The 27,416-nt window shown below is 38.8% G+C and overlaps 1 protein-coding gene across 2 annotated transcripts; it reads right to left on the bottom strand.

Moving 5' to 3' along the window:
* Positions 1 to 2,344: 2,344 nt before the first annotated feature.
* On the bottom strand, positions 2,345 to 26,601 carry gcdhb (glutaryl-CoA dehydrogenase b). 2 transcript variants are annotated; one of them, XM_060901564.1, is made up of 12 exons: positions 26,275 to 26,601; positions 25,579 to 25,691; positions 15,629 to 15,667; positions 11,018 to 11,158; positions 10,858 to 10,920; positions 10,448 to 10,618; positions 8,405 to 8,534; positions 7,465 to 7,681; positions 7,080 to 7,183; positions 6,749 to 6,874; positions 5,582 to 5,742; positions 2,345 to 3,022 (listed from the first exon to the last, which is right to left on the bottom strand). In XM_060901564.1, exons 2-12 carry the CDS (start codon positions 25,685 to 25,687, stop codon positions 2,949 to 2,951), a joined length of 1,335 nt encoding a protein of 444 aa, XP_060757547.1. In that variant the 5' UTR covers positions 25,688 to 25,691; positions 26,275 to 26,601; the 3' UTR covers positions 2,345 to 2,948. The 2 variants fall into 2 exon arrangements, with proteins under 2 accessions (XP_060757547.1, XP_060757548.1); XM_060901565.1 differs by having other exon boundaries at positions 26,318 to 26,601.
* Positions 26,602 to 27,416: the final 815 nt, after the last annotated feature.

The raw sequence follows: 27,416 nt of genomic DNA, 5'->3' as shown, positions 1-27,416 counted from the left end.
CACCCAACTAGAAGACCTCGAATTCGCAAACGACATTGTTCTTCTCTCCTCAAAATTCGACTCCATACAGCAGAAAACTAGCAGACTGAGCAACAAAGCCAAGTCAGTCAGCCTTACCATCAGTAAAAAGAAGACCAAACCCATGTACATCATCACCCCACCAACCCCTGGCCTTACCCTAGATGATGAGGAACTTGAGCCTGCGGAAGACTTCGTCTACCTTGGCAGTCTCATCGCCGCGGACAACGGTGCAGAAAAGGACATCAAAGCCCGCCTAGGGAAGGCCCAGGGCGCTTTTAGTAGATTCCGCACCATATGGAAATCAAAACAGCTCAGCCTACAGACCAAACTTCGACTATATAATAGCAATGTGAAGTCCATCCTCCTGTATCGCGCAGGATGCTGGCGCATCATGAAGGACATCAGAGCAGTGGAGGTCTTCCACAATGGATGCCTGCATCGACTGTGCAACATCTTTTGACCGAACAAAATTTCTAACAACGAACTGTACATCAAGACCAACTCCTCCAACATCTCCATAGACATCAAGACCAGACATTTGAGATGGCTGGGTCATGTCCTCAGAATGCCCCAGGGACGGGTTGCTAAAACAGCCCTGAGATGGACACCACCAGGGAAGAGAAACCGAGGCAGGCCCAAAACCACCTGGAGGAGGACAGTGTTGGTCGAGCTGAACGAGATGAACATGACATAGGGACAAGCGCAGGCAGCAGCACAGGACTCGGCAGGGTGGAGGGTGCACGTTGTGGCCTTATGTCCCAGTAGGGATGAAGAGGATTAAGGTAAGGTACTGGTTGTGTACTACATGTGACAATCTCCCATATTTTCCATATGAGGATTATAAGGTAGGATCAAAGATAAACATCCAGGACCTGCTAAATTTTGCAAAAAAATACATCAACTCTCTCAAAAGCATGTGGGAAAATGTGTTACAGTCTGATGAAACCAAGGTTGAACTTTCTGGCCACAATTCCAAAAGGTATGTTTGGCACAAAAACAACACTGAACATCACCCAAAGAATGCTATACCCACAGTGAAGCATGGTGGTGGCATGCTTCTTGTCCCATATTTTCTCCACCGCAGGGTTGTTTTTCTTCAGCTGGAACAGGGGCTTTAGTCAAGGTGGAGGGAATTATGAACAGTTCTAAATACCAGTCAATTTTAGCCCAAAACCTTCAGGTGTCCGCTAGAAAGCTGAAGATGAAGAGGAATGTCATCTTTCAGCACGACAATGACCCCAGAAAAGTTTTGGAATGGCCCAGCCAGAGCCCAGACCTAAATCCAATTGAAAATCTGTGGGGTGACCTGAAGAGGGCTGTGCACAAGAGATGCCCTCGCAATCTGACAGATTTGAAGCGCTTTTGCAAGGAAGAGTGGGCAAATATTGCCAAGTCTAGATGTGGCAGGCTGATAGACTCCGACCCAAAAAGACTGAATGCTGTAATTAAATCAAAAGGTGTTTCAACAAAGTATTAGTTTAAGGGTGTGCACACTTGTGCAACCAGCTTATTGTACTCCCCCCCCCAAAGAATTTGTTTTTCAATTGAATTGTACAGATTATAGATCATATTAAAGGTGGGAAAAGTTTTGAAATTATTTATTGTGGTATCATTTTTTTACATCAGAAAAACCTATCACTTTAACGAGGTGTGTACACTTTTTATATCCACTGTATAAAGACACTAAACCTGGCCAGTTGACATCATTGTTAAAAGAACAGGGCAAGCGTGAAAAACTGATGTCATTTTTTACCACATTCTGAAGAAATGGGTAAGTGTATATGTGGAATACACCAAGATATGAGTATAGACCTGAATGCATTGCCCCTATGGTGATGGGGTCTGGGCACCCTGTTTTGCTCTGGGAGGTATTTAGCTGGCACGGTCTGGGTTCACTTGTCCCTCCATTTCAATATAAACTTATTCTGATTGATCATCTCTATCGTGATGAAATATTTCTATCTTCATGGAAGTTGTCTAATCCAGGATGATGAGGGCTCACTGAATGTTTTGATGAGTGTGGAAATGAAAGGTTACATATTTAATTTCTCACTTGTATGTTTATAGTATATGTCATTTAAAATTCAACTCTGTCCTCAAATCCATTAAAATATGGACTACTGAAAAAAAAAAAGAATATTGTAGCCAGTTGAGTGAGTCAGTGATCACAAAAGTAAGTTTAATATAGCAAGCAAATACCACTTTTCAGGTCAGATTAAAAAAAAAAAAAAAAAGACCACACTTATTGAATGGTAGGTGTTATGGGTTTTATATTTTTAAACTTTACTTTTCAATGAAGCATTCCCTTTGACAAAACAAAATATTGTTTTTCAATGAAAGTTTAATTCCTTCTTACAAACCAAATGACTGACATAACATCACCCTTTATGCTTTCATTTTTGGTTTTAACTGACGGAAGATATAATTTGATTCCAAGTTCAGCTGAATTGCATATAATGGTTAAAATTTACAGCAATTTAACAATGTTTAACTGTGTTTAACTGTGCCAGACTAACTGAAATATGCTCATTTTCTTAAACCACTGTCAGAATATAATGTATATCCTAAAACAGCAACAAAATCAGGTGTCAAAAACAACTGCACACTATCTTAAGTTCACTCGATTCATTTTTTCCTCAGACTCTGAAATGTAATTTACTGTGCACTGAAAATGTTTGTCCTCTCTCACTCACTGCTTTTAAACTGATGTTATAATTCATATACAAACTCAAGGGGTAATTGATTTTGGTTCAGAGTACAAAAATATTTTTTAAACGTCTTCTGAAGATAAAGATGAACTTAAAATAATTACATTCTGTCAAAGTCAAACTTAAATAGATGAATTTCACAAAGCATTTTCGTTGGACAAACCAGCAACGTTCTATGTAGGACAAATGCTGTACTGTTTTGGGCAGCAGATTAGTGATTTACTTCTCCACAGTAAACGACTGCAGACCTGTGATGGCTCTGCCCAGGATCAGAGCGTGGATATCATGAGTACCTGCAAAATCCGAGACGGAAAATTAAACACATCAATTATATAAATCAAAGTGGTATATTTCATGCAATGAAATATGAGGAAGTGGTGCTGGTAAAGATGTACAGGGCATGTAATGATGGATCTGGATGGCAGGATGGGCATATGGCTGGGTTTATATGTCAGGAATAAAACATGATGGGACCTGCTGTAAGGAAACTTATCAACACCGGAGAGGTGTGATACTTTGTTGATTATTTTCCAACAGCACCAGATCTACCAACCCAGAAGATGAATGTGTCGTCATGCTGATAGAGGGGTATAAACACAGCACATTTTGATATAGCTCCTTTGTGCAGATGTACAGGGTTTTACAGTAACCACTTGGCATTGGGGGGGCCCTGTTGATTGTCTCTTTTAGTTAAACAATTTCTTTCTTCCTATTCTAGGAACACGATGTTATGGACAGGAATTAGTACAGTAATTTTCTAGTGTGTAATAACAAACAGAAGTGGAAGTGTCCCCCACTCCAAGCAGCTGGTGATTACCATAAAACCCTGTTTATACAGCCACTTGGATGTCCGCCGTAACAGACCTGACCACTCTGTCTGAACGTGTCTGCATTAACCGGTGCTGGAGAACAAACAATGTTCCTACTAATCAATCACTCACTAATTATAATTACCATTGAAAATATTTGTGAAGTGTTGAATCTGAAATTTTATTGTAGGCTGATTTAACCCCCCCCCCCCAGCCAAAAAAAAAAAGGGGGGGGGGGTATTTTTGACCATTTCCCGACTGAAAATCTTTGGTGACGTTCCCAATACATCAAGTTGACGGAGGTTAACTATATACTTGTCTTATGTTCTTCAAGTCAAAAATACATGGATGGATTTTATTTCACATTAATGAATTCAAAACATGCTTCATTTACCTTGATCAGACGTGTCAGCATAAGTATATTTGTCAAGTGGAAAACTCATTTTGGGAAAATAAACAAGAGTGCTCTGAGAGCACAATATCCCCTGCTGGCAACTATGCCATAACTCTGGTAAAATGCAACTGAATTGAACAAAATTACAATATGCATATTACCGACATATAACAAAGAATCCTGTCAGGTTTGATGAAATTCCTCCAAAAATTGTGAGGAGGAGTTGATTTGAGAAGGTGAGTACCCTTCCTGGGACAGACGGACATCACCACGACATAATCCCCCTTTCGGCCAGCAGGGGATAAAAGTTGAGGGAAGTTGATTTCAGAAAGCAAGCAGACCTTGATGAAATTGCCAAAGTACAAGTTTGTTAATAATCAAATGCGTAACTCTGGTAAAATTTGCCCAAATTAAACGAAATTTCAATATGCGTATAACGGTCATGCCTTTTGCCAAGTTTGGTGAAATTCCTCCACAAATTGTGAGAGGAGTTGATTTCAGAAGAACGTACACCCTCATGAAATTGTCAGTTATTTAATCAAGGGTCAAAACTCTGGTAAAATTTTCACAAACAAAATTAAATCGCAATTTAAGTATTACCATCATATAACAAGGCCTTTTGCAAATCTTCGAGAAATCTGTCCAAAAATTGTGACAGGAGTTGATGTCAGAAGGCAAGCACACTTTCATGAAATTGCAAAAGTACAAGGTTGTTAATCAAGAGCCATAACTCTGGTAAAATGCGACTGAACTGAACAAAATGTGTACTACCGACATATAACAATGCCTTTTGCCAAGTTTTGTGAAATTCCTCCAAAAATTGAGAGAGGAGTTGATTTCAGAAGGAAAAAAAACACTCATGAAATTGTCAAATTATAATTTTGATAATCAAGGGCTGTAACTCTGGTAAAATGTGACTGAATTTAACGAAATTACAATATGCGTATTACCGACAAATAACAAAGAATCCTGCCAAGTTTTGTGAAATTCCTCCAAAAATTGTGAGAGGAGTTGATTTCAGAAAGTGAGCACCCTTCCCGGGACGGACGGACGGACAGAAAGAAATTGCCACAACATAATTCCCCTTTGGGCCTTTCGGCCAGCGGGGGATAAAAAACAGAGTTCAGAACACACGCAAATGTCTATCATTCCAAATTCATATGTTAACTGGCTCATCTGGAATTTTTTTTAATCTGGGGGGTGGGGTGGGATTCTTTTGGTGTATTTTTGAGTCATAACTTGGACAGGATAGTTAAAAGGTAGAGTGTGTAGGCATAAAATGTGTTTGCAGGTCTGCAGCATGTCACAAAATATTTTATTCCTCTTGTGCCACAGTAATTTGCCACCCAAAACAGTTGGTATGGACTTGATATCTCGGGTCAGACCTGCCCTCTAGTAAACATCGCATTTAGTCCTCCAGCTATATGAAAGTGTTGTAGGTGATTATGTAAATTATTCCACCTTTTTAGCCACTGCATTCTTTGGCATAGCCATGCTTTAAGTATAATCCCAGCCTACTGGGATGCTGGAATCTAATTTAAAGAGCCATGCTTTCAAATAAAGAATTGTTTTCCCAAAGGTCAAGCAAAAACCATGTTTTTTATAGACGCCTAAATGTTTGATGGAGAAATCAAGAACTATCAACTGACCTTCATACGTGTTGACGGCCTCCAAGTTCATGACATGGCGGATGACGTGGTATTCATCAGCGATGCCGTTGCCACCCAGCATGTCTCGTGCTTGTCTGGCGATATCCAAGGCCTTCCCGCAGCTATTCCGCTTAAGCATCGAGATCATCTCTGGACTTGCTCTTCAGAGGGTCAGAGTGCAATTATGAACAAGCCATTTTCATATACAACCTGTTACATAAACTAAAACTGTTGAGCAAAAATCATACATTCAAAAGAAAAAAAGACCCCTGAACGACCTGCATATCAATCTTTAGAATTAACATGCTAACTTTGATGGCATCCAAGATTTATTTTGAGTTGACTTTAAACTTCTTTCTTTGGCATGTTGATCTATTTTCACTATTGATTTCCTACATTACCCACAATGCTGTTTGATAGTGGTGCATCTGGGATTAATGCAACGGACAACTATTTTCATACGGGAATAATGGAAATAAACAGCAACCAACGTATTAGCACCAGAACTGCGAAGCACGTCTGAAATATTTCAGTATAAATACACTCACCGGCCACTTTAATAGGAACTTGGTCTTGATTCTAAGATCCCTGTTCTTGGCTGCAGGAGTGGAACCCAATGTGGTCTTCTGCTGTTGCATGCTGAGAAGCTTTTCTGCTCACCATGGTTGCAAAGAGTTGCTATATCCTTCCTGACAGCTCAAACCAATCTGGCCATTTTCCTCTGACCTCTCTTATCAACAAGACGTTTCCACCCACAGAACTGTCACTCAGTCAGTGTTTTTTGTTTTTCACACCATTCTGTGTAAACTCTGGAGACTGTTGTGTGTGAAAACCCCAGGAGATCAGCAGATTCTGAAATACTCAAACCAGTCCATCTGGCACCAACACCCATGCCAGAGTGAAAGTCACAGAGATCACAATGTTTCCCATTCTGATGTTTGAAGTGAACATTAACTAAAGCTCTTGATTTGTATCTGCATGATTTTATGCATTTTGCTGCTGTCAAGGGATTGGCTGATTAGATAACTGCATAAAACAGCAGGTGGATGGGTGTTCCTAATAAAGTGGCCAGTGAGTATATTTAATGTGTTTCTGGGTGTACTTTTAAAAATCCTCAAAGTAAGTTTTGAACTGCTTTAAAAAAAAAATCTGAAAGACAAAGCATACTTCTTCTGATCGATGAGCCTGCCAAGCTGTAGACACGACTGCAGGCCGATCGTAATCTCTGTAAGCATGTCTGCCATCTTCTTCTGCATCAACTGGTTTCTGGCCAACGGCACCCCAAACTGGATCCTTATGAACAGGAACACAAGAGATTTAAGATATTTATACAAAATAAACCTGATGATGATCAGGTGGTTCTTTGTGGCTGAACAGCTTGTCTCCAGACAGAGGGCGGTCTTATCCTGGATGAAGCAAAGCTCCATTCTGCCATGTTGATGCTTGGTCATAAGTTTTTATCCCAGCAGTGTTCACTAAACTGCAGTGATGTCTTTACCTGTCCAGTGTATACTGACGTGCTGCATGAAAGCAGAACTCTGCTGCTCCTAGTGCTCCCCAGGCGATCCCATAGCGAGCATTGTTTAAGCAGCCAAAAGGACCCTGGATAACGACAGAAAGGGGTATGATCTCTCTATAGCAAATTATTCATAAAAGAGTAGAAAGAACTAATAATAATAATAATAATAGCTTGGATAAAATGTACATGATGGGGTATTTCTTTAATTCAGCAGCAGACAGAAGAGATCTGCTAAGATTCCAACCATTTTTATGGTCTCAAAAATGATTCCACTTTATTTATATTATTGACACAGTAAATCATAAAGTGATTTTTAGAACAGCCTAGATCTACAGAGATCTATTCCACAGTGTGTGGAGCTCACCCTGAGTCCAGACACATTGGGTAGCAGGTTTTCTTCTGGCACCTCCACATCATCCATGACGATCATGCCGGTGGAGGAGGCACGCAGCGAGAACTTGCCCTCGATTTTGGGGGTGCTAAGACCTTTCATACCTCGCTCCAGGATAAAACCACGGATGTTACCATCGTCACACTTGGCCCACACCACACAAATATCCGCCACAGGAGAGTTTGTGATCCTGGTGTGTGTGTGTGTGTGTGTGTGTGAGAGGGAGAGAGACAGAGAGGTTATCACGAACATAATTTAAGGATTTCATACACATATCATGTATGTTCTACTGAATCCTCAGTACATTAAGAATGGTCAGGCCTGAGTTTCCCAAAAGCACCACAGCACAAAGCTCACCATTAAATGGTCGAGCGAGCAGCACAATGAGTGCTCTCTCTCTCTCCTAGTTAATCTAGAACAAGGGAGCTCAGTCCCAAGAAAGTTTGAAAATACTGCCCTCAAGTGGATAAAGGCAATAACTAACATCACGTTTACCTGAATACGAGTTCACTGACCCAGTGGTGAAACACTGTCAACACTAGTAAACAGTTCTGTGTATCAGATTGTATTTTTCTTGAAGAATTTACTTATCAATTAATGATTTCCATTAAATAAAAATCATCTTGTTTTAGAAAGCCAACCAAAAAACTGTTACACTAGAAAGGCTTCTGTCTAAAGAATCTGTAACGTGCGAGACAGTAATAGAAGCTTCTGTCTATTCATATGTCACCTGACAAACAGACATGGTATAATGACAGTTTACTGCAGTAGTGTTAAATCATTGCCTACCATTTTAACTGAACCTAAAACAATGAATGACCTTTGCTCGCTACAGACTTGTGTCTTTATAGTACCAAACAATGCCAGTGTGTATAAATATGGTATAAGTGGTAGTGTTAAACTTTGTACTCACCATGTTTTGGAGCCTGTGAGGGTGAAGGTGTGGCTGGATGCATTGTACTTGGCTCTGGTCTCCATGCTGCCAGGGTCGCTGCCATGGTTGGGCTCCGTTAGACCAAAGCAGCCCAGAATCTCTCCCCGTGCTGCCATATCACAAACACCACAGGACCAGAGCAATATACACAGTCACTAATTTGTAGGCTGAACACTTTTATCAGCATACAGTAAGAAATTCCAAAATCAGAAACACTTCATTCACTAAACTGACAAGGAACAAACGAATCATACACTCCATATCAGCATAAAAATGCTATATACAGGTACATCATATAAATATCACATGCTTCCAAAATCACAAAACATGGATAATTACATGGATCAATAATAAAAAAAATAAAAATCAATCATTTAGGATTCAGTTTTAAGTTAAACTTAGTATGTACATTAATTTTAGTACTTAGTATTTTATTTTTATTATTATTTACCTAGTTTACTGTTGGTTGAGTATCTCAGTCTGCATTTTCTCTGAATCATCTGTCTCAGTGTAATTTGTCATTTACAGTACTGCTGCAACAAAAAGTTCTCTCTCTCTATCTAGCCAACTTTCTTTATGGATGATTCCAAATGGATTATAGGTTGAAAAGTTTTGCAAGAAGAGGTTACATAGAGTGAATTATTGAAAAAAAATTACAGGATCTGTATGAACAGTATAGCATCAGAATATAAAACTGACTGCCTGGTTCAATTCCTTACCCTGTAATATAATAATATGGATATTGCCAATAAGTCTCACTTTATAATGAATTAAAACAAGCAAAGAAATAAAATGGCAAATTTAATAAATAAATAAACTCACACACAATATATATATATATATATATATATATATATATATATATATATATAAAAAATAAAAGTAAAAATATATACATTTTATTAAATAATGCTACCTCTCTATCTCTCTCTACACACATACAGTACTGTGCAAAAGTCTTCGGCACCCTATTGTTTTTCATATAAACTTTGTTACAGATTTCTATTTTATGACTTCTACATTATTGAGTCAGTACAAAAACATTTTAGAGTCCAAGCGTTCGTTTTCCAGCACAAAATTAAATGTTACAGAAAAAAAAAGTTTGTATCTGAGGAGCATATTCCACAAGGGAGCACTTTTCAGATTAAAGAAGAAAACATAATGAAGGCTGCTGGGTTTTGCTGCAAAATGAAGATGCGAGTGTGACAGTCAAAGTGTTCCGAAGAACTGAGGCTGGTTCTGCAAGATGCTCAGTAAAACCTACAGCTCATTTCCTTATCAAACTGCACTCACTGTACCTGAGACTACTATTTTTTTTTAAAGCAAAGGGTTGCCTCACACCAAATATTGACTTTGTTTCATTTATTATGGCTTAATGTTGTTTGTAGGTTTTTTTTTTTTTAATGTTGAAACATTTCATAATTTTTTAAGCCATTTTTGGTCGACAGCATTTCTTTACATGTGCCTAAGACTTTTGCACAGTACTGTGTGTGTAGAGAGACAGACAGATAGAGAGAGGTAGCATTCTTTAATAAAATGATTTACTTTACATTAATATTTGATTATCCTTTACGATTCAGGATGTATTTGGATTATTTTTGCCGCTTGTTTTTGTTTGTCCAAAGTCAGTCTTTGGGCAAAATGGGTGACAATCTGGTTGTGGACTTTGGATGTTAGCTCAAATCTCCCTCCATAGTGCAGATGCACTGCGCTCATTTTTATCATTATTGATAAGCTTCAGAGCTCTCTGTATCGTCCAATACCCGATACTGATCGGACATTTTCTTAACAAGCGCAGTGACTTTTTGCAAGCTTCTGTTGTCAAGTGATATGAAACAGAAGCATAAAGGCAGTGTGTGTGTGTGTGTTTTGTGATAATTAGCATCCTGGGTTCAGTGTAAGATCTGTGTTGTTAAATCCTATTCGATACCAATCTGATGCTTTAAGTCAGTATCTACACTCCGTATTTGATCGGTGCATCTGTACAGTTTAATCAATCAGTGTTAGGAGTTGCAGTGTTACCAAGTCTGGGGAGATACTTCTCTTTCTGTTCCTCTGTGCCATAAGCACTGATTGGGTGCATGACCAGAGAGGACTGCACACTCATCACCGAGCGGTACCCGCTGTCCACTCTCTCTACCTCACGCGCAATCAGTCCGTACGCCACGTAACTCGTTCCAGCACAGCCGTAGCCTAGAGCAGAAAGAGGCACAGAACAGGAGAGACAAAGTGAAGCAAAGTCCACACAATGCAAATCCAGTCTGCAATTTAACATTTTACATGACTTCAGGCAGATGTTTATTTGAGAGGTAAAGAGGACAAAGTTTATTTCTCTAACAACCTGCTGAATCATGATTTTATAGGAGTATTATAGTTTTATTGAGTGTATACTTTTATCGATTTTTTTTTAATTATATCAGAATTTTCCCTACCTTTAATGGTTGGACCCAGAACTCCTAGCTCACCCATCTCATTCAAAATCTCACGATGGAAAACTAGATTTAAAAAATGACATTTATTGTGATTAACATAAAACAGGACAAATGCAGATAAATGAGAAAATGAGCTAAAAATGCAGGCTGCTGTGAGCACCTTCATTTCTGTTGGCCATCAGGATGCGTGGCATGAGTTTCTCTTGACAGTAGGTGCGGAAGGTGTCTCGGATCATGATCTCCTCCTCCGTCAGCAGACCCTCCAGGTCGAGGGCATCGCGCCAGTTAAACTGTACTTTCGCTGAGGGAGGACAGGGAGAAACATCAGAAGGTCAGGACCACAAGCAAAGAGCTAACAGGAACTCATAGTAATTAATTCAAATAATTGAAGAAGTGTTCACTGACCTTTTTTCTTTCATTTTGAAATAACACACACGTAAAAAACAATAGACAAAGTAAATTATCAAAAAAATAATTTTAAGTAAATCGTTAGAATGTCCTTGATGACCTCAAGGAATTAGCTGGATGGTTGCTAGGTAACTACATGTTATGTGTTTGTTAATTCTATGCTAAAATCACTCAGCCCTTTTACATATTTAAAAATGTACATCTAGCTTCCTCATACCAGAGGATAAACAAAAGATCATATGGGATGTCCCGCCCCCCCAAGGAAGTTAGGCACTGGTCTGCCGAATCAGATGCCACGCTTCAGGACGCATTGAACACCGTTGATTGGGGAGTATTCCACTCCAGCTCCGATGACGTGGCTATGTTTGCGGAAGTAGTGACATCCTTCATTGCCAAACTGATAGATGATATTATGCCATTGGTCTCTGTTAGGACATATCCTAATCAGAAGCTATGGGTTGATGGCTCTATCCGCAGAGCTCTGAAGGCATGTACCACCGCTTATAATGAGGGGATGCAAAGCAGCAATACATCATGTTACAAGTCCACGTCCTATAATCCAAAGTGTGTGGTCAAAGAAGCCAAGAGGAAATATAAGGACCGAGTGGAAGCTAAATGACATGAGCACAACCACAGATGCCTATGGCAAGGACTACAAAGGCACATCTCACAGTTTAGGCACTGTCGACCCCTCATTGGCCAATGATCTGAATGAATTCTATGCCCGGTTTGCAAACAAAACATGCATCACAGGCATATACAACTCCAGAAGCATCAGCACAATAGTCACAGATGAGTAAGGACTGCCCACTTACAGTGACTCAGCATGACGTGAGAAGAGCATTGAAACGAGTGAATACCAGGAAGTCTGCTGGACCTGATGGAATACCTGGCCAGGTCCTAAAATCTCATACTGACCAACTTGCCCCAGTATTCACCACCAGGTCACTGACCGAGTCCACTGTCCCTACATGCTTCAAGAAATCAGTTCCAATTCCCAAGAAAAATAACCCAACATTCTGGAATGATTACCGCCTAGTGACACTAACATCCCTGCTGATAAAGTGTTTTAAAAGACTCCTGTTCAGTTTCGCCACCTTCATTAGACCCTTTCAGTTTGTGTACAGGTCAAACAGAAGCACGGATGATGCAGTTTCCCGTGTCCTACATACCACTCTTTCCCATCTGCACATGGGTAAAGGAAATTATGCAAGACTTTTATTCATTGATTATACAGTGGTGCTTGAAAGTTTGTGAACCCTTTAGAATTTTCTATATTTCTGCTTAAATATGACCTAAAACAACATCAGATTTTCACACAAGTCCTAAAAGTAGATAAAGAGAACCCAGTTAAAAAAAGGAGACAAAAATATTATACTTGGTCATTTATTTATTGAGGAAAATGATCCAATATTACATATCTGTGAGTGGCAAAAGTATGTGAACCTTTGCTTTCAGTATCTGGTGTGAGCCCCTTGTGCAGCAATAACTGCAACTAAACATTTCCGGTAACTGTTGATCAGTCCTGCACACCGGCTTGGAGGAATTTTAGCCCATTCCTCTGTACAGAACAGTTTCAACTCTGGGATGTTGGTGGGTTTCCTCACATGAACTGCTCGCTTCAGGTCCTTCCACAACATTTCGATTGGATTAAGGTCAGGACTTTGACTTGGCCATTCCAAAACATTAACTTTATTCTTCTTTAACCATTCTTTGGTAGAACGACTTGTGTGCTTAGGGTCGTTGTCTTGCTGCATGACCCACTTTCTCTTGAGATTCAGTTCATGGACAGATGTCCTGACATTTTCCTTTAGAATTCGCTGGTATAATTCAGAATTCATTGTTTCATCAATGATGGCAAGCTGTCCTGGCCCAGATGCAGCCTCTTTTTGGAGAGCAGTGGCTTTCTCCTTGCAACCCTGCCATGCACACCATTGTTGTTCAGTGTTCCCCTGATGGTGGACTCATGAACATTAACATTAGCCAATGTGAGAGAGGCCTTCAGTTGCTTAGAAGTTACCCTGGTGACCTCGCCGACTATTACACGCCTTGCTCTTGGCGTGATCTTTGTTGGTTGACCACTCCTGGGGAGGGTAACAATGGTCTTAAATTTCCTCCATTTGTACACAATCTGTCTGACTGTGGATTGGTGGAGTCCAAACTCTTTAGAGATGGTTTTGTAACCTTTTCCAGCCTAATGAGCATCAACAACGCTTTTTCTGAGGTCCTCAGAAATCCCCTTTGTTTGTGCCATGATACACTTCCACACACGTGTTGTGAAGATCAGACTTTGATAGATCCCTATTCTTTAAATAAAACAGGGTGCTCACTCACACCTGATTGTCATCCCATTGATTGAAAACACCTGACTCTAATTTTACCTTCAAATTAACTGCTAATCCTAGAGGTTCACATACTTTTGGATCATTTTCCTCCATAAATAAATGGCCAAGTATAATATTTTTGTCTCATTTGTTTAACTGGGTTCTCTTTATCTACTTTTAGGACTTGTGTGAAAATCTGATGATGTTTTAGGTCATATTTATGCAGAAATATAGTAAATTCTAAAGGGTTCACAAACTTTCAAGCACCACTGTAGCTCTGCTTTTAGTACCTGACAGCCTGGACAACAAGCTCAGGAATCTGGGACTGAGTTCCTCTCTCTATGACTAGGTCTTAGACTTCCTGACTGGCAAGGCTACAAGTGGTTAGAGTTGGCACCACTGTCTCCAACACGCTTATCCCCACAGGGATGCATCCTGAGTCCTCTGCTGTACACACACGACTGCAAGCCCAAGCATAGCTCCAACACCATTGTGAAATTTGCAGATGACACTGTCATAGTTGGCTTGATCTTGGATGAGGATGAGTCTGCTTATTTTGATGAGGTGGAAACACTGTCCCGGTGGTGTCAGTCGAACAACTTGGATCTTAACATCTCCAAAACCAAAAAAATGATCGTGGATTTCAGGCAGAAGAGACAGAAAAACTACACCCCGCTCAGGATCCTTGGATAGAGTCAGCAGCTCTAGGTATCTTGGAGTACACATCTCTGAGGACCTAACCTGGACCCATCATACTTCCCCACCCTGGTGCTGAAGGCGAGACAATGCGTATTGATCTTGGATGAGGATGAGTCTGCTTATTTTGATGAGGTGGAAACACTGTCCCGGTGGTGTCAGTCGAACAACTTGGATCTTAACATCTCCAAAACCAAAAAAAATGATCGTGGATTTCAGGCAGAAGAGACAGAAAAACTACACCCCGCTCAGGATCCTTGGATAGAGTCAGCAGCAGAGCTCCTGAGCAAATTTCCTCAGGAGACTGAGGAAATTTAAGATCTCTCCCAGGGTCCTGAAAACATTCTATAGTGTCACCACTGAGTCAGTGCTTACAGGCTGCATTACCGCTTGGTTTGGCAACTGCAGCTCACAAGACTGTAAAGCACTCCAAAGAGCGGTATGATGTGCTGAATATGTCACAAAAACTCCACTACCATGCCTGTCTGGCATCTACACACACTGGTGCAAGTCCAGGACAAAGTGGATTATCACAGACACCTTCCACCTGCACAATAAACTTTTCCAGTGGCTACATTCAGGCAAATGCCTCCGTAGCCATACGGCCAGGACTGAGAGGCTGAGGAGGAGTTATTTCCCACAGGCCATCAGGATACTGAATGAGGCCTGAGCACCATCTCTGTCACGGTCACTTTACTGCATCTGTACTTTACAATCTACAACTAACAATAATAGCTTACCTATGTTTGTCTATGTGTATCTATAGTTTGTCTATGCGTGTATACAACTTAGTTTTTATTTATTTATTTATATTTTTAGAGGTTTATGCACAGTACTGCACAGAACCGTTTTGCTACACAACATTTCACTGCCATTGTTTTTATACAACTGTGCATGTGACAAAGTATATCTATCTACCTCATTTATCAGGCTGGATACAAACAGATTTATGTGTATAAGCGTTTGCACAAGATAAGATTTTTTTTTCTTAATAAAATATGAATATAAATCTTGACTAATGTAAACCCTGTGTTTATCAACTTCAAATATATTTTGCATAGATTACTGCACTTTTATATCTCGAATATACTGTCGAGTTTAAATCACTCATTTGTATTACGTTTATACCATTTAGCAGACGTCCATATCCAGAGAGACTTACAGAAGTGTTTTAGAGTCTCCATCAAAAACACATCCTTGGTCTAATTCACTAGGACAGAAACTAAGAATACCGTCAAGAGCGTTTTGTAAAACCAGTCATTTTAAATTAATGACATTCATTAAAGAAATTAAAAATTAAGAAATCAAGTTAACACAAAGACAAACAATAGAAATCAACTTACGTGCTTTGACTTGCTTCTTCTCCCCACCCTTCTCTGCCTCTGAAAAGCATTAATTATGAAATATGGGGAAGTGTGGACACTATTCTGAGAATATACAGTACTATGCAAAGGTGTTAAGCACATGTAAAGAAATGCTGTGGACCAAAATGGCTTAAAAAATAATGAAAATGTTTCAACATTTAAAAAAAATCCTATAAACAACATTAAGCCATAATAAATGAAACAAAGTCAATATTTGGTGTGAGACGATCCTTTGCTTTAAAAAAAAAAAAAATTTATATATATATATATATATATATATATATATATATATATATATATATATATATATATATATACACACACACACGAGTGATTCCACGCTTATGGGTACTGAAATGGGGACATGAACTTATTTTTAAAAATTCACCTAAAACCATTTCTTTTTTTTACCATCAGGTCACAAAACATGTAATCTTTAATGAATGATATGTTAAAAGATAACTTTAATTTTCTGAGATGTAATGAAAACATATTTATATGTCAAAGTCAGAACATAACAGAAGTGTTGTGGACATATATATTCTCAATTTTAACAATGTAGAATTACTTTTTGAAACATAGGAAGGTGATGTTTTAGCAAATATAATTAATAAACATGTGTAGTAGAATAAACATACACATTCTTTCAATAAGATTAACATGGTATATAGCTAGATTGTAATTAATTTGTAACGGACGCGAGATGGACAATCGTAACAGAAGTAATGTAACAGACATCATTTTGGAACTCATAGGCTTGACTTTGGCATATAAATATGTTTTTATTACATCTCAGAAAATTAAAGTTATCTTTTAACATATCATTCATTAAAGATTACATGTTTTGTGACCTGATGGTAAAAAAAGAAATGGTTTTAGGTGAATAAGTTCATGTCCCCATTTCAGTACCCATAAGCGTGGAATCACTCATATATATATATATATATATATATATATATATATATATATATATATATATATATATATATACACACACACACATATATACACACACATACAGTTAGGTCCATATATATTGGGACACTAACACAAATTTTTGGTTTTTTTACCTGTTTACTGAAACATATTCAAGTTATAGTTATATAATGGACATGGACAAAGTCCAGACTTTCAGCTTTCATTTGAGGGTATCAACATTAAAATTGGATGAAGGGTTTAGGAGTTTCAGCTCCTTAACATGTGCCACCCTGTTTTTAAAGCGACCAAAAGTAATTGGACAATTGACTCAAAGGCTATTTCATGGGCAGGTGTGGGAAATTCCTTCGTTATGTCATTCTCAATTAAGCAGATAAAAGGCCTGGAGTTGATTTGAGGTGTGGTGCTTGCATTTGGAAGATTTTGCTGTGAAGAAAACATGCAGTCAAAGGAGTTCTCCATGCAGTTGAAACAAGCCATCCTTAAGCTCCAAAAACAGAAAAAACCCATCCGAGAAATTGCTACAATATTAGGAGTGGCAAAATCTACAGTTTGGTACATCCTGAGAAAGAAAGAAAGCACTGGTGAACTCATCAATGCAAAAAGACCTGGACGCCCACAGAAGACAACAGTGGTGGATGATCGCAGAATAATTTCCATGGTGAAGAGAAACCCCTTCACAACAGCCAACCAAGTGAACAACACTCTCCAGGAGGTAGGCGTATCAATATCCAAATCTACCATAAAGAGAAGACTGTATGAAAGTAAATACAGAGGGTTCACTGCACGGTGCAAGCCACTCATAAGCCTCAAGAATAAAAAGGCTAGATTGGACTTTGCTAAAAAACATCTAAAAAAGCCAGCACAGTTCTGGAAGAACATTCTTTGGACAGATGAAACCAAGATCAACCTCTACCAGAATGATGGAAAGAAAAAAGTATGGCGAAGGCGTGGTACAGCTCATGATCCAAAGCATACCACATCATCTGTAAAGCACGGCGGAGGCAGTGTGATGGCTTGGGCATGCATGGCTGCCAGTGGCACTAGGTCACTAGTGTTTATTGATGATGTGACACAGAACAGAAGCAGCTGGATGAATTCTGAGGTATTCAGAGACATACTGTGTGCTCAAATGCAGCCAAACTGATTGGTCGGCGTTTCATAATACAGATGGACAATGACCCAAAACAAAGCCAAAGCAACCCAGGAGTTTATTAAAGCAAAAAAGTGGAGTATTCTTGAATGGCCAAATCAGTCACCTGATCTCAACCCAATTGAGCATGCATTTCACTTGTTAAAGACTAAACTTCAGACAGAAAGGCCCACAAACAAACAGCAACTGAAAACCACTGCAGTAAAGGCCTGGCAGAGCATTAAAAAGGAGGAAACACAGCATCTGGTGATGTCCATGAGTTCAAGACTTCAGGCAGTCATTGCCAACAAAGGGTTTTCAACCAAGTATTAGAAATGAACATTTTATTTACAATTATTTAATTTGTCCAATTACTTTTGAGCCCCTGAAATGAAGGGATTGTGTTTAAAAAATGCTTTAGTTCCTCACATTTTTATGCAATCATTTTGTTCAACCCACTGAATTAAAGCTGAAAGAATAAACTTCAACTGCATCTGAATTGTTTTGTTCAAAATTCATTGTGGTTATGTACAGAACCAAAATTAGAAAAATTTTGTCTCTGTCCAAATATTTATGGACCTAACTGTGTGTGTGTGTGTATATATATATATATATATATATATATATATATATATATATATATATATATATATATATATATATATATAGTAGTCTCAGGTACAGGGAGTGCAGTTTTATAAGGAAATGAGCTGTAGGTTTTACTGAGCATCTTGCAGAACCAGCCGCAGTTCTTCTGGATCTGGACACTCTGACTGTCACTCTTGCTTCTTAATTTTGCACCAAAACCCAGCAGCCTTCATTATGTTTTCTTTTTTAATCTGAAAAGTGCTCTCTTGTGGAATATGCTCCTCAGATACAAACTTTTTTCTATAACATTTAATTTTGTGCTAGAAAACGAACGTTTGGACTGTTTTTGTACTGACTCGATAATGGAGAAGTCATAAAATAGAAATCTATAACAAAGTTTGTATGGAAAAACAAATAGGGTTCTTAAGACCTTTGCACAGTACTGTATATTTATCAAAATATTATGTGGCATTTAAGGGTTAATCAGTATAATAAACATTACAACCAAAATCCCATTTGAAAAACCTACAGTGCAACTGATGAACTTTTATCCTGTATATGAGAGAGAAATACATAATATTCCCCTTACCATAAATGGAGCTGACGTTCAGAGGTTCATGATACATCATAAATCATATATCAGGTTCCAAGATTTCACGTCAAAGGAACTGATCTGTTATGCTAATGTTAGAAAATCTCACGCAATATATCAGTTTATATACCAGCACCTAATACATAAATCTTTGCCCATTAAAGACACCTTAAATCTAGAGTAGGTAATTTGAAAAACCAGCAAAAGTAAGCTAGATTTTGAAAGTATCCGAGTGAAAAATCCCACCCCCTCCACTCAACCCTCCCTTTAAAACACATGAATGCGTATTGCCCGAGTATTGAGTCCATGAGAGAGTGTACTGAATATGTCTTATTCACATGAATGTAAACAACAAACATGGCTATCCTTGACTTGCAAGTGACGTCAAAGCAAAATAGAAACCCAGATGTCGGCCATGTTGGTGGAGATACAAATGCGGGGTCAAGCGACATTCCATACAAAACAGTCACGCGTGCACAACTCTCTTTGTTTAAAGCAGTGGAAAAATGCCTTATCTTTGTGCTGTATATGGTTGTGGTCACAACAGTACTCATGACCGTGGCACGTTCCGATTTTTTAGAATTCTGTCTGTGATTTGGAAAGAGGGCGAGGAAACTCTGACACTTAGTACGGAGAGGAGACGAGGAGATCAGGACACTTTGTCCAATGACCATTTCATCCAATAGTTAAGACATTTCGTCCAAAGCCTTTTTCAGATGCACTATCAATTATTTTATATTTCAGGTATTCTGATGTTCGCGGACAAAGCCCCTGCGAGAGTGTTGCTCTGCGCCTAAAGATTTAACATGATCCAGCCGGCTTTAAAAATGAATAACTCGGCCAACGGAGCTTGCAGCGAAGCCAAATTTTACAAGCACCTCCCTCTAACCCTCCCCCTTGGAAAGAGCATGGTCTCGGGTTGGTGGGACCGTGCCTCAGCCCAGGATTTGTGAACGAAGCCCCCGCGAGAGTGCTGCTCGGTGCCAAAAGATTTAACATGATCCATACTATGGTACTCATTTGCTTTACAAAAATGTGTTTTGCTTCGGTCAAATTCCATTGAGAATTCCTCCTTTTTTTGAACAAACAAATACCTGAAATATACAACCCCGATTCCAAAAAAGTTGGGACAAAGTACAAATTGTAAATAAAAACGGAATGCAATAATTTACAAATCTCAAAAACTGATATTGTATTCACAATAGAACATAGACGACATATCAAATATCGAAAGTGAGACATTATGAAATTTCATGCCAAATATTGGCTCATTTGACATTTCATGACAGCAACACATCTCAAAAAAGTTGGAACAGGGGCAATAAGAGGCTGGAAAAGTTAAAGGTACTAAAAAGGAACAGCTGGAGGACCAAACTGCAAACTCATTAGGTCAATTGGCAATAGGTCATTAACATGACTGGGTATAAAAAGAGCATCTTGGAGTGGCAGCGGCTCTCAGAAGTAAAGATGGGAAGAGGATCACCAATCCCCCTAATTCTGCGCCGACAAATAGTGGAGCAATATCAGAAAGGAGTTCGACAGTGTAAAATTGCAAAGAGTTTGAACATATCATCATCTACAGTGCATAATATCATCAAAATATTCAGAGAATCTGGAAGAATCTCTGTGTGTAAGGGTCAAGGCCGCTAAACCATACTGGGTGCCCGTGATCTTCGGGCCCTTAGACGGCACTGCATCACATACAGGTATGCTTCTGTACTGGAAATCACAAAATGGGCTCAGGAATATTTCCAGAGAACATTATCTGTGAACACAATTCACCGTGCCATCCGCCGTTGCCAGCTAAAACTCTATACTTCAAAGAAGAAGCCGCATCTAAACATGATCCGGAAGCGCAGACGTCTTCTCTGGGCCAAGGCTCATTTAAAATGGACTGTGGCAAAGTGGAAAACTATTCTGTGGTCAGACGAATCAAAATTTGAAGTTCTTTATGGAAATCAGGGACGCCGTGTTATTCAGACTAAAGAGGAGAAGGACGACCCAAGTTGTTATTAGCGCTCAGTTCAGAAGCCTGCATCTCTGATGGTATGGGGTTGCATTAGTGCGTGTGGCATGGGCAGCTTACACATCTGGAAAGACACCATCAATGCTGAAAGGTATATCCAGGTTCTACAGCAACATATGCTCCCATCCAGACGACGTCTCTTTCAGGGAAGACCTTGCATTTTCCAACATGACAATGCCAAACCACATACTGCATCAATTACAGCATCATGGCTGCGTAGAAGAAGGGTCCAGGTACTGAACTGGCCAGCCTGCAGTCCAGATCTTTCACCCATAGAAAACATTTGGCGCATCATAAAACGGAAGATATGACAAAAAAGACCTAAGACAGTTGAGCAACTAGAATCCTACATTAGACAAGAATGGGTTAACATTCCTATCCCTAAACTTGAGCAACTTGTCTCCTCAGTCCCCAGACGTTTACAGACTGTTGTAAAGAGAAAAGGGGATGTCTCACAGTGGTAAACATGGCCTTGTCCCAACTTTTTTGAGATGTGTTGTTGTCATGAAATTTAAAATCACCTAATTTTTCTCTTTAAATGATACATTTTCTCAGTTTAAACATTTGATATGTCATCTATGTTCTATTCTGAATAAAATATGGAATTTTGAAACTTCCACATCATTGCATTCCGTTTTTATTTACAATTTGTACTTTGTCCCAACTTTTTTGGAATTGGGGTTGTAAAATAATTGATAGTGCGTATGAAAAAGGATTTGGACGAAATGTCTTAACTATTGGACGAAATGGTCAAGGGACAAAATGACCTGTATTCGTACTTGATGGTCGGTAGAAGCGTCTCATCTTCAGAAAAGCCTGACTTTTTTAAATAATATGGGTCAAAACCACAAATATCTATCTTTGCTTGATTGTTCAAAATCGTGGTAATACTGAGAAAGTTCAGCATTGTTTACAGACATGCTTTCAGCAGCTGCCATCCTAGTTGCTTTTATATCCACCATCATGGCAGACACTCATGACGTAGCACATTTTGATCATGTGGTTGCAAGTCATCTGTTAGGGTGGCCCTTATATTACATGCAAAAATATAGAAATTTGAAAAGAGTTTGTCTGACAGACCCCATAGTGTTCCTTTTGGGCCAAAAACCCACTGGAAAATATTAAAGCTACACAGCCTTTCAATTTCATTAAAAAAAACAAAACAGACCATTCTGTGGCTGGGAAGTTATTTAATTTGAAGGGATTCCCTAGCAAATTATGTGCATGAAATCGCTCACTTTGCGCAGTCAAGCAGACAGAGGTAGTCCATGTGCACATGTGCAGGTTTACCTACTTCTTCTTTTCTTTCTTCTTTTGGGTTTTATGGCAGCTGGCATCAACAGTGTTGCATTACTGCCATCTACAGGTTTACTTTGACCGTGCACTGACAGTTTTATGACCTACACTTGAAAAATCTGAAAGGCAGTCTATCTTTAAGCAATTATTGGATGAGGTTGAACAAGATATTGTGATTTGTTAGTGTCTCACAAGCAATTATTTGCCTCTGCCTTCAGCAAATAATTAACTCCTTGCTAGTCACTAACAAATTATTTGCTGAAGGCAGAGGCAAATAATTGCTTGCAAGACACTAACAAATCACAATATTTTGTGAAAATCGAGTTCAATCATTTTTTAAATTACTTTTTATTTAGCATTTTCAGCATAATATGAAACAAACGAACAATAATAAACTAACAAAGAAAAACAATGTGGGGGCACCTTAGTTTGTACTGTTGTGATATGACCAGTGTCCTTATTTGTCCAATGTACCCCATGTTCAGGTAGCGTCCTCTATGCCTTTAATATTTCTCCATTTTCTGGGAAAGATTGCTCATCTGGACCTCAGGCAGAATGTTACCATCTCCAATGCATAGATTTCTTTAACTCTCTCCAAGGCTTGGGGACTCAGCTTTATACCAATTCTTTGTAATTGTGTTTTTTTTTTAAACAGGCCATTAGCAGTATTTTACACACATACCAGTCCTTTGTTAAAATCACAGCATCTTTTAAAACACAGAACTACAAGACCTTAACATTATTAGGACTTTCATATCCCAAAAGCCTTCTTAGAGTTAGACGTATATTTCCCCAAAATATTTGGATTTTTGGGCATGACCAGAAGATATGGAAGTGATTGGCATCCAAGTTTCTGCACCGCCTCCAACACTGTTCCTGTGACTGAAATAGTTTACTTTTAATATGTGGTGTAATGAAGAAACGGATCAATTTCTTCCAGCCAAATTCTCGCCACTTCTTTGAACACGTGGAAGAATGCTGTGCACTCCACACTGAACACCAATCCTACAATAATTGTTTTATCATTCAATTTATTTATTTTTGAAATACCGATTATAGAGTTTTCACGCGACGAGTCAAACGATAACAAAGAAATTGAGCCATGTTGATAAAAGTGAGAAGTAACTGCACATGAGCAGACCATTATTTGTAGGCAGCGATTTGCAGTTCACTCAGTCAATCAAAACGATGTAAAAATATTTTGAATGATAAGGATATTTAGGGGTTGTTCAATGGATTACAAGTTATCATATATTAGTATACTACATCAGTGGCGGCTCCTGAATTTTTTTTCAGGGGGGGCAATTTTCCCCCGTTATGTCTACACGGACCGTAAATGTCCACAGGACTGAAGTAAATTGACCTAGGTAGCAAATCAATTGGCCGAACTTGTTTTTGCCTGGTAAATTCAGATATCAATATAGACAATATCTCTTCTCTCCACTAGGTGGCAACACTGAACAAGTTAAAGGTGGCAAACTAAGGTAGCCTAGTAAACTAGACCCACCCGCCTAGCGCCAAAAATATTTTTGCCTATGAGTGGCAAATATTCACATTTAGTCTGGCTTGCCAGGCTAAAACTAAGGAAGATTCATTGTGAAGCCTTCAAAGCAAAACATTTGGCATCACAATCAATTAATATTACATTACTCATTTATTTTCTCATATTATTCCAGTATTCTATAATAAGTAGACACATTCTTAATTATAAACATATTCTAATTTCTTCAATTCTAAAGAATGCAATTAAAGTGGCAGGATATAAATCCAAAACAAGTGTTTATTTAAGTTTTGAAAAAGATGAAAAGCATAACCATCAAACAAACATGTGCAGCTTAATTATGTGTTTTTTTTTTAATATGGAATTGCACCATTTTAACATCAAATAATTCTAAATAAATTCTGCAGTTTTTTTTCCCCAAGAATTCCTCCAGAAAGCCATGCCTTAAAAGGAAATTTAAAGTATTACAAGCATGTCAATGAACACAAAAGGCTTTAGTTATTTAGCTATATACACACAAGGTTACACAAGGTTTTGTAGTCAGTGCAACTTGGCTTAACAAGTTGGAAAAAAGGTAAGGTGCTGCTGGCTCCAATGAACACATACTGTACAATATATAAAAACTGAAAATATGCTTAATTTACACCAAGTCAGAGAGAACTTGAGGCTACTGAAATATTCCAAGCATGGCAATGTTAAACTGCCATTGGTAAAACAAAAACATGGCAATGTTAAACTGCCATTGGTAAAACACACACAACTTTTGCCTAGTAAATTTAAATATCAGATATCACTGTACCGTCTGCTGTGCTACTTCCAGGGTGTGAGAACGCAAGGGTAGCAAAAACGAGCATTGACTACATCCCAGCCAGCTAGCCAAGTTTTCCGGTGGTACCAGTTCTTGTTAAAACCTCTTGAGTAGGTCTTCTCCCCCTTCATAGACACTTGCTTGATGTTTAAATTCGGTCTAGGAGGTCCTAGCTGTTTGATTGCCGTTTTCTCCTCATTGGTACAACGACTAAAGGGAACTTCTTTCAGAGACGCTATCGTATTGTTGCACTCAACACTCGCCGCCATCTTCATAGAATGTTCACACATTTCCCGCGCAAGTTGCGTTTTCCAGCCCAAAATTATGTTCAAAACCCCCCAAAATGCACTTAAAACCAATCTGGCAACACTTGCGCGGCGCAACAGGCGTATGACGTAAGCACGCTGCTTGTGCGCGCACATAAAACCCAATAGAAAATGCATTGGGAGCAGGATTTTCGAAAAAAAACGTACGTACCATTAGTGTCAATGGGAGATTTGGGGGCAAATCTGAACCTGACAGAAATCGCCCCAAAAGGGCGTGGCTACACCAGGCGCGACCTTAGCCTGATTGGACAATGACATTACTGTTGGTAGTAGGAGTAGATAAAAAAAAATAATAATAAAAATCTCCCTCCCCGTTTGGGAGTGCGTCGCCCAAATCGCCCCTATTAATGAGCCGCCAGTGTACTACATGCATAAATAATATATTTCCAATGAATCATCTCCCTTTTATCAACAATGATTTTGTTCTATTTCAGATCAGATTATAGCAAAAGTTATGGCTAAGTGTAGCGATTTTGCTTCTAGCAAATTTGAAAAAGTCTACCTTATCGAACCTATGTGGATGATCTTAAAGGTTCAAAACTACCCTCAAACAAACAAGTTTAGGATTTGTCCTATTTCATCATTATGTTTGGTTAATTCGTATTTGTAAGCTCTTCACATCCCTTCACGGTCTTTTTAAGCGCGTAATGCAGGACTAAAAGCACGCACACATGCCACATTTGTCTTAAAATATGAAATGAGGCAGGTTTAATGGCACTCTCACCTCTGGGAGCCTGTGCTACAGAGCCCTGAGCCCTGAACCCTGAAGTAAACACACATCTCTGCGGCCTGCCAAGGAGACAACACACTCTTCTTAATGCCATAGTGGACATCTCTCTGGGAAAACAAACAAAGGATGTAAATGTAGTTATAGTTTAAAGTCAGGTGAATATAGAAAAGAATGCTTTCTACTGAATAGTCAAGTGTAAGTGCAGGTGTTTTAGGGAGATCTGTGTAGAGTAAATTACACAGTGTTGGGTAATGAGCAAATTACATAACTCCAGTAAAGATGTCTCAGAGCTCAGACTGGTGAAGGGTTTCTTAGAGACGTTATTAAGAGCTATAACACTGCTGTGTGCACTCACACAGGATAATCATGCTTTCTGTTCACACTGAGGTAACATTAGTTTAGTTAATATTAGACTGGAGTTGAAATATTCTGGATAGATGCACTGTCAAGGCAGCGAGATAGCTACATAAAAACTTCGCAAATTATATACATACGAGCACAAACAGTGAACATGTCATTTAAAAGAAAATGCATATGCATAATAATAATAAAATTAATAATAATTTTGTTCAAGGTAAATGACTGAAGTGCTCGTTTTGCTTCCTACAGTGCGCTTAGCAACGCAACTAGCTAACACACGATTAACAAAGAAAAAAAACCCCAACAGGGATGTTAAAGAAGGAAACTAACCTCAGGGGAGCTGAAGGAAAAACACAGCGCTATAAATCCTCACCCAGAAATGGCTGGACGTCCGGACCTCAGCCGGGGTCGGTTGCGTCAGACGGTTCAATATGGGTCACGCACAGCGCTGTGTGTCAGCCATCTTGGAAAGGTCAAGGTTTCGGAATGCGAGGTTGAAAATTAGTACGAACACTCGGCTGGGGTTACAGATCGTGAGTACAACAACAACAACAACAACAACAATAATAATAATAATAATAATTTCAGTTCACATATCGTCTCTTCAGCAATACATTTCAATAGGCACCTCACTTCAGCAGTTACATTATTCACAGTTCCTATTGGCTGTATAGAGGTGGGTGTGGACCATACAGCCAATCAAGTGAGTTTCTGACGTATTTAGTCTTGACCAATCCTAATGTTTCACTTGGTCAGACGCGTCAACAGCGCCGCCATTATGAACAGGTCAAGCATCCTGCTTAACCCTTTGATGCAAAACATGGGTCAAAAGTGACCCGGCTGAGTTTTTATCTTCTATATCTTTGCAATAAATTAATTCCATCATTCAATATTCAAGGTATTCCTCAATTAACTTGTTTTCGATCATCATACATCCTTATTTTATTTTTCCTTTCTTACTTTTTGAATAAAAACCCTTTTTGTATCACTACCCTTCTAATGCACAACATGGGTCAAAAACGACCTGCATTCATTTTCCAGGTTATTTCATGTATGGCTGAGTGTTTCTATGATATACTTTTGAAATAAATTCATTTTGTCATTTACTTTTCCAAATATGCAGTAAATATCTTGTTTTTGTTTAGCACAAATCATCATTTTTATTTTTCCTTTCTTAAGTTATGAACAAGCACAGCTTTTGTAATTCTACGTCAAGTTTACACACATGGGTCAGAAACGACCCGCATGCATTTACTACAGCTTTTGGTGGGAACTGTGAATTGTGCTTGTGTCAGACATTTCACAGCTCAGTACAGCGCCCTTTGCCCATCTAATACATGTAAGCAATGTTTTTCAATTGTTCTAACGTTACCTTAGAAAAAAATTGATTGTTTAGGTTACCTTGAGAGTGAGTAGATTACTTGTCAGAAAGTTACAAGTAATTACTATTAGCTACCTAGCTGTTGACATAT

Source organism: Neoarius graeffei, chromosome 20 (assembly GCF_027579695.1).
Source record: "Neoarius graeffei isolate fNeoGra1 chromosome 20, fNeoGra1.pri, whole genome shotgun sequence".
NCBI classification, from domain to species: Eukaryota; Metazoa; Chordata; class Actinopteri; order Siluriformes; family Ariidae; genus Neoarius; species Neoarius graeffei.
The sequence above is the reverse complement of the archived record's forward strand: the minus strand, read 5'-3'. Positions and strand labels throughout refer to the sequence as shown.